At 36.9% G+C, this 7,895-nt stretch overlaps 1 protein-coding gene and 1 non-coding gene across 2 annotated transcripts; one reads left to right on the top strand and one right to left on the bottom strand.

The window, feature by feature from the left end:
* Window positions 1-2,742: 2,742 nt before the first annotated feature.
* Window positions 2,743-5,477, bottom strand: LOC126619588 (trihelix transcription factor GTL2-like). The gene is made up of 2 exons (XM_050287997.1): window positions 4,857-5,477; window positions 2,743-4,382 (listed from the first exon to the last, which is right to left on the bottom strand). The coding sequence occupies exons 1-2, from the start codon at window positions 5,351-5,353 to the stop codon at window positions 2,906-2,908; spliced, it is 1,974 nt and encodes a 657-aa protein (XP_050143954.1). The 5' UTR covers window positions 5,354-5,477; the 3' UTR covers window positions 2,743-2,905.
* Window positions 5,478-7,745: 2,268 nt separating this feature from the next.
* On the top strand, window positions 7,746-7,818 carry TRNAF-GAA (transfer RNA phenylalanine (anticodon GAA)). The gene has a single exon. It is a non-coding gene; the product is annotated as a tRNA-Phe (tRNA).
* Window positions 7,819-7,895: the final 77 nt, after the last annotated feature.

The raw sequence follows: 7,895 nt of genomic DNA, 5'->3' as shown, positions 1-7,895 counted from the left end.
GACTCGTGATGTGCAACTGGCACCATTTTTACTGCATGAAACCTCCAAATTTTGAGGACCCTTCAGGTAGCCACAACGAGGGTTTTATTGTGGAGTTGGAAGCCATCATGTATGTGGAGAAAAACTTGCATATATGCCACATCATCTATAAAGCAGTCTTCACGAAAGTATGAGACTCGGTAAATTTTAGTCTCGTTCAACCTTATGTTAGTGTCATTTGATATGAGAATTATCTTAATTAAGCAGTCATACGGAAAACGAGCTACCTGTATATGAGCCTCTTCTGTGCAGTTGACCATTTAGCGATTTACGTTGACGTGCATCCATGTTGGGTGGCAGTAGTACTGGCGGAGAAAATGAATTTACAAACTACTTAATTGATATATAATATATAATTAATGAATTAGGACATTGAAGCAGTAACGAGAGGGTGAATGGAATGCCATTTTCATCTAGAAGTAACATAAGGGACCACATCACTTGGTATAAAGAAGTTGTGTCGACAGAAAGCGAGGCTATGACATATTGCTTCATATATTGTTTTTGGTATGGATACTACAATCGGTCTGAGGATGCAAAGAAGTGTCCCACGTTAGAAAGTTATTAAGGAAAAAATGGCTTATAAGGTGTTTGATCACAAGTTACTCCCCCCTCCCCTCCTTGCCAATTAGTTTTGAGATCGAAATCTCATACTCATATTGTTCGTGATATTTGATCTAGTATGAAAACCTCAACTTTCTTCAGGGACAGTTCAAGTTTCCTTAGTCATTGAATAATCTAAATCCCATATGTGCAACATTAAGCTCGGTATAATAATGTTTGTTTTCGATTTTAAAAGAGTTTTCGAGTTCAAATCCCTTCATTTGAAGAAAGCAAAAGAACAAAACATTGCTTGCATCATGCAATATGGCTAAAACGATGTTTTAGGCCCATTCCCATGCAAAAGGACGAGATCCCTTTAACAAGATGATTTTGGACTTCCAGTATAAGGCTTAGAGCTCGATCCATACTCCATGGATTTGATATACAATTGTTGTAAAAATGCAACCCCAGAGACCTTTTTTTTTTATAGGAAAACTAACGAAAAGAGTCTGAAAACTTTGAATTTTAATGATAAAGACAAAATAAAGGGTAAAGTGAATAGTACCAGGATTGACTTTTTAGTGTAAAAATATGATTTTTTGTTAAAGTGAACAGTACCGAGAGCTTTTCGTTAAATTTTTTTTTTTTATTTATAATTATTTGACAAAGAAAATGATTTATGCACATTCTTTTTCATCGTCTTTCGTTTATTTGAATGAAAATACAAATATAGAAAAAACATAAGCGTGCATAAAGAAAAAATGTGTGTGAAAATTGTTCCCTTTCATGAATTCTAACTTTTACAGTCTACTACATAGAGCCGAAACCATCCACGCATAGATGATGCGTAGTTACATTTTGTAAGACTTACTTTAAGAAGACTAAATACACAACCTAATTTGCGCATGACATGCAGGTATATTTCGTAAGACTTATTTTAAGAAGACTAATACATAATCTAACTTACGTTATTCAAATATATAACTTTTATGACACAAATACACCGTTTCCGTGTTATAAAAGTCGGATGAAAATGATAGGTAACAATTTTGGTTTGGGTCAAACCTCTTTTAACATGTTTGTAGTTAGTAGTTACCCTATGCTTAAAACTGTAAAAGTCAAAAGTGGCGGAGGAGTGGGAACAGAGTTGATTTTGTTGACTTTTGACTTTGATTCTTTAAAGAATTGAATCTGAAGGCTTAATTAGCATCTGAGATTCTCAGCCGTTGGATGAGATGGCCCCCTGACCATGTCAGCAGTTTACTGTTTCTTCCCCTAGTGGGCGAGGCTGGGATAGGGTGCGGACAAACCCATCACGTGTGATGTTGATGTGCGGCAGAGGATCATTTGTCTGCTAATCCACCAAGTTGAAGATGGGACCCTCTCCGACTCCGAGAGAGACTTTTTATCAATAACAAGACACCAAACGACAACGTTTTAAGGCTTTTGGTCACTGAGACCAGTGACCACTGGCAGAACGGGCCCCTCTCTCTGGAGCATTCCGATAGGTCCCATTCCCAAGCAGAAAACATTATGTCATGCAGACATGCAGTTGTATTGTCAATTGCGTATTTTTGGTAGTTCAAAACCAAAACCCAAACCCCAAATGAAAGAAAATAAATGCCACCTTGTTTCATTTGCTAATTAGCCTAATTTATATATTATGGCAGGCACTTGTGTAGCTGAATCTAGTATGTTTCGGTGTATCGTATACTGGAGCATAATAGAATTTTTGTAAATTCATTGAAGTGTAAATTGTACGTTCAAAAACAGTATAAAACACAGGTTAAATGTTTGAGTTCCTTAATTAGTTGTAAGTTGTATGTAAAAACATTATAAAAGCTCTCATTATTATTTTTTTTGAAAGAATTTTTCTTAGTTGGAGTAAAAATAAAAAGACTTAAATTGATAATTAAAATTTCTCGAATTAAACCTAATAACTGACTATTATTTTAGAGTAATATCCAATTATTCCCAAATTATAATGAATATTTTAATTCCTTAAACTTTTAATTAAGTAAATTGGAATAGCAGCTATCGACGAATGTGGCAAATACAAAATGACAGCAGACCTCATTTAAAATATGGCTCCTGATTTGAACCAAAAAAAATATATGTCGGTGCTCACTACAAAACAAGTATAAAACATACATATATCCGTCATAAAATAAAAAATAATATATATCGGAAATTAATAAAATTCATGTCGACTGCCGGGAGTACTATCTAGATACCACATGTTTACCAAGACAAGAAGAAAAAAAGGTATCACATATTATCATAGAAAATTTGAAATGCACCACAAATATGCAAATTAAATTACTTAGAATTCGAAATCAAAAGCTGATGTTGGTGCTTGCTTTACCATATTGTTGTTTTTCTCACCTTCATCATGTTTAGTTGAATCACCATCACCCAGAGAGTGGTTTTCCGGCGAAGCAGGGCGGTTTTCCGGTGCTTGATCGGATGGCGACACGAGCATTCCTTGATTGTACAAAGTGCTTAACTGATGAAAATAAGGGCAAGTCCTAGAGTCAAGTGACCTCTTCTTGTTAACATCTTTTGTTTTTCTGAAGTACTTGTTAATGTTCTCCCATTTCTCTTTGCACCTCTTGGAACTCCTCTTGTAACCCATCTCGAACATCCCTTGTGAGATTCGCTCCCAAAGAGGAGCTTTCATCACCACTCCTCCGTCCTTGTCCTGATCACCACCGCTACCACCATTGTTGAAGAGGCTGCACCTCAAGTTTATCAGAGCCAGCACTTCATCTTTCGGCCATCTCTTTCCGAGGTCTTGTTTGTCATGACTAATGGAACTAGGGTTTTGAGCATTGATGATGACATCCTTAGAACTAGGGTTTTCAGGAGGAGCTATGGCAACAGTAGTAGTAGTAGTCGTACTCAAAGAAATTGTCACCGTCGGAACAGGTAGCGGAGTCGGAGCAAGAGTACTTGAAGTTGGGCTTTGGGGTGCAAGAGTACTTTCAGTTAAAGAACTAGGCGTGGTTGGGTTATTTTCCTTTTCTTGATGATGATCAAGTTCTTTACGGCCACCAACAGCACGACACGTAGAAAGAGTAGGGTTTTGTACTTGAATCGGGGAAGACGAAGTAGAAGTACTAGAATTACTTGACGACGATATGAACTTCTTCAAGAACTTAATGATCATAGCTTGTCGATCACCAGCAACTGCTTGTTCACGCGCCATAATCTCGAGCTCCTTGTTCATCCTATCCGTCTCTTGCTTCTTCCAAGCTTCTTCCCTCGCAAGCTTCTCTTCGTTTCTCTTCACCATTTCTTCAAGAAGCTTGTTGTGCATCTCTTCCTGCTGAGCCATCATCCTGTTCACAATGTCCTCACAGAAACCCTTGAGCATTTCAAATCTCCTTTGCCTTTTTCTCTTATTATTATTGTTCGTTGGTCTAGTTTCCACTACTACCTCTTTCTCATTGTGCTCCTCGGGGTTGAGCTGCTCATTGCTGATCACACCGATATTATCCTCAACAAATGTTTCATTTCTCGTTGAGTCTGGATGATCTCCCTCGTCACTTGGCTTTTCGACCATTTCCTTCTTATTATTTTTATCCCCAGGAGCTTCCTGATGTTCATCAGGGTTTCGGTGATCATGATCATCAGGGCTTCGCTGATGAGCATCACCACCGCCTTGAAAGATTTGTTCGAAGTCACTGAGAAACCTGTAGTTTTTGGTGAAGTAAATGTTGTTGAAGTATCTGCTTTCTTCTTCAAATTTCTCTTTGCATTTCTCCGCACTCCTTTTGAAACCAAGCTCTGCTAGCTTCCTGCTTCCCCCCATAAATATATATCAAACCAGCAGCATCAATAATCAACAGCATTTATTCGCTCCATTATTTACTCCTAGCTAGCTAGCATCTAACTTTATAAAATATATATTGTGTACGAGGGGATCTTTATGTTTTTAGTGAATATATATGTACAAGACGGTCCTTTCTCACTCTATCTCTCTCACATACACATGAGTAACGGCGACTAAAATTTCATTAGTATTGATAAAGAATCAATCCTCACTTAATTATAATCAAATTTCATCGGTATAATCGTACAAATATGCTTAACCAAGTTGGCTAGAGCTGTGTGTGCTCCCTTTCTGAACTCAAGTTCGAATCCTCATCTCCGTTGTTTAGATGAATTTCCTATATGTAACCCTAGCTAGCTAGTTCATCAATAAACTAATAATTAAGATAATCATAATAATAGATGAGATAAGTAAATGAACGAATTACATATAAGCTTACCTTGAGACATGTTCCCAAGTGAACTCAGGGAACCAATTCTCCATGGTAGATCTGATCCTGAGAAGTGCAAGCAATTCATCATTACTCCAAGGATCACTACTGATCGGTACATCTGATGATGCCGGTACTGATGAAGATCTATCTCTTTCAATCTCCAAATTATTGTTTATGGAGATTGAAACAGTACTAGAGTGTTCTTCTTTCTCCTCGAGATTTTCGGGGGTGGCGGTGGATTGGCGGTGCAGTTGCAGAAGCTGATGATTCTGATGAAGCTGATGGGGTTGAATCTGCAGGAGTTGATGATGATGAAGATGAGAAGGGTTGTTATTGTTGTAGGGATCAAAAGGAGCACCAGCAGGGACATGGAAGGTATTGATGTTATTGTTTGGTGGTGGAGGAGGGAAGGAGGAGAGAGGGAGGGGGAGAGGAAGAGGCAGGGAGGTTCTTGAGGATGCTATGAGTTGGTGCAACTGCTCAGCTGGGACTCCATCAAACATGTTTGTGTGTGTTTTGTGTGAGAGTGTGTGTGTTCCTCTTTACCATTCCTTTTGTTTGCTCACTGTAAAATAGCAAAATGTTAGAAACAAAGACTACAAAGCACCAAAATCTTCTCTCTCTCTCTCTCTCTCTCTCTCTCTCTCTCTCTCTCTCTCATCAAGGACTTTTTTTGTCCTATGCTTCCTATCATAGAACAGAAAAGATAGCCCACCACACCGTTTTAGAAGAAGGTGAAGTCACCCTCAAACTGGGAGAAAATTATTTAGTACATTATAAAATGTGACTTGGTATATTCACTACATTGACTCAATTATTATGGGTGAATTTGATATTTGATTACATGTAATAGTAATTGATAACATAAAAAGTTGCTTGACGTTTTCTTTTAAATCATATTATTGTGTCTATCGTGAATGTCAATCATTCCAGCTAGTGTCTTCGATGGAAGCTTGGGACGACTTAAATTTGAACTTGTTTCAATGATTACATGTAATAGTGATTAACCACTGCATTTAGAATTGTGTCACCTACAGAAGATGAAGAGAAAGAGCGAAAATCAAGTCTTCTATATATTCAAGTTGCAAGGGCGGAAGGACGAAATTGCCTTCTAGTATGAGGCTATGGTAAGTTGAGTTTGCATCAAGTAACTTTCATAATAGTGGTTGTTTTCTGACAAGCAAAGTGTCTAAGAATTCCCAAGTGGCGGGTTTAACCTCATTGAATTGTTGTGCACCATGACATTGTTTTCTGCACTATGTTCAACCGATGCTTAACATGATAAATATCTAATTTCAATCCTATACCATCTGAATTGATGTTAACAAAACTTAAAATTGGTTAGAAACTAGAATGTAACCCATTAGTTCTATGTAAATTTAATACCATACTACTCAAATTTCACCTTGTAACTGTTAAGGTATCCTTTACGTGAGTTCTCATTTTAAGTATTCCTATGTGACTGTGTTACTCCACATTTCTCTACTTTAATACAACAACAACAAAGGCTATTCACTAAGTGGGGTCGGCTGTATGAATCTTAGAATGCCAATGTGTTCGATTTTGCGCCAAACCTTCTGTTAGCTCCAAATACTCCATATCTTTTCTTAGAGACTCTTTTCAAGTATTCTTAGGTCTTCCTCTACCCCTTTTGATCTGAGTTTCTGTCTCATAATCACATTTTCTAATCGGAGCATCTGCCTAATGAAATAAGCACAATGCCTTAATCAATTGACATAGCGAGTCACAAACTCTTTCCAATTACATGACCTAAATCTCACCCCTAATAACCCAAAAGAGTCAAAACCATATAAGTAGTGATAGGATTGGGGAGTGTGATCCACGAGGGGTGAGGTGAGAATGGTGTTGGCAGATATTGTATTTCAGGAAAATGATACACAATCTTTAAAAAAATTAATTTCTGTTTTGGTAGTATTTGGGTGGCCTTCAGAATCCTATGCAGTAGCTGATGCTCATGATGGTGTAATTAACGGCAAGGAGATGGCAGGACACGTGAAAACATGCAGACACTGGGACCAATTTTAATTTAAGGAAGGTGGGACTCTTCCCAATGGTACAATGGATCACAACTACTACTCAACATGCCTCTATCATCTAAACCGTCTAGTTTTTAGGTCTTTTTTAATTTCTTAATCATTGTCAGTCTAAACCGTCTAGTTTTCAATTCTTTCTTAACTTTCATTAGTCTAAAACGACTAATGTTTAGGTATTCGTTAGAAACTTTTTTTTACAAAAAATCACTTGAATATGAAACCACATGCATTTATTAGTAGATTTTTAAAGAGAATAATAATAACATATATATCGTGATTTTCTATAGTTATTCTCAGTGTTTTGTATTTTATAGAATTTTGGTTGATATAATATCATTCTAAAGAATTTTAAATATTTGTGGGTTTTAATTTGAGGTTGGCAACTTAAACAAAGAGAATATTACTTTACTTTATGGTCAAGTACATTATTCACCAACTTGTTATGAGTTCAAGTGAAAGAGATGTACCATACAGTGTCATCCTCCTTTGCCATATTTTTTCCAACATGAATGACTAGTCATGTGGTGTGGTCAAGCTTTTGCATAGACTTGTAATTAAGCAGCAATGAGTGATGATGAAACTTAAATTAGGTGAGTACTAAATGTACTGTAATTCTATATCACTGTTACAATTGATATATGAAGTCATATTACGCACGCCTATTCTACTCGAGTTAGTAAAGGCATCTCACTCACTAAGAATTGGGAACAATAATACATAAAGAAATCCAAGGATGGGATGTTTTGTTCTTATTGATACTGTGATGGAGTTTGTGGTTCCTATGTAGAAGCTGGAAGGTAGCTTATAAATAATTCCTATACTCGTTATACAAAGAATATCAGCGGGGATAGCTCAGTTGGGAGAGCGTCAGACTGAAGATCTGAAGGTCAGGTGTTCGATCCACCTTCACCGCATATATTTTTTTTTTAATATTAATATTTCATTTGAGTAATTGGAAGTTAGAGAGGTCTTATATTTTACTTCCGTTAAT

This window comes from Malus sylvestris, chromosome 4 (assembly GCF_916048215.2).
Source record: "Malus sylvestris chromosome 4, drMalSylv7.2, whole genome shotgun sequence".
Taxonomy (NCBI): domain Eukaryota; kingdom Viridiplantae; phylum Streptophyta; class Magnoliopsida; order Rosales; family Rosaceae; genus Malus; species Malus sylvestris.
This window is presented reverse-complemented; position numbering and strand designations above follow the sequence as displayed.

Coding starts and splice junctions, on each gene's coding strand:
- LOC126619588 (XM_050287997.1), bottom strand. CDS start 5,353: ATGTTTGATGGAGTCCCAGCTGAGCAGTTGCACCAACTCATAGCATCC. Junction 4,383..4,856: donor ACTTGGGAACATGTCTCAAG/GTAAGCTTATAT, acceptor GGGGGGAAGCAG/GAAGCTAGCAGAGCTTGGTT.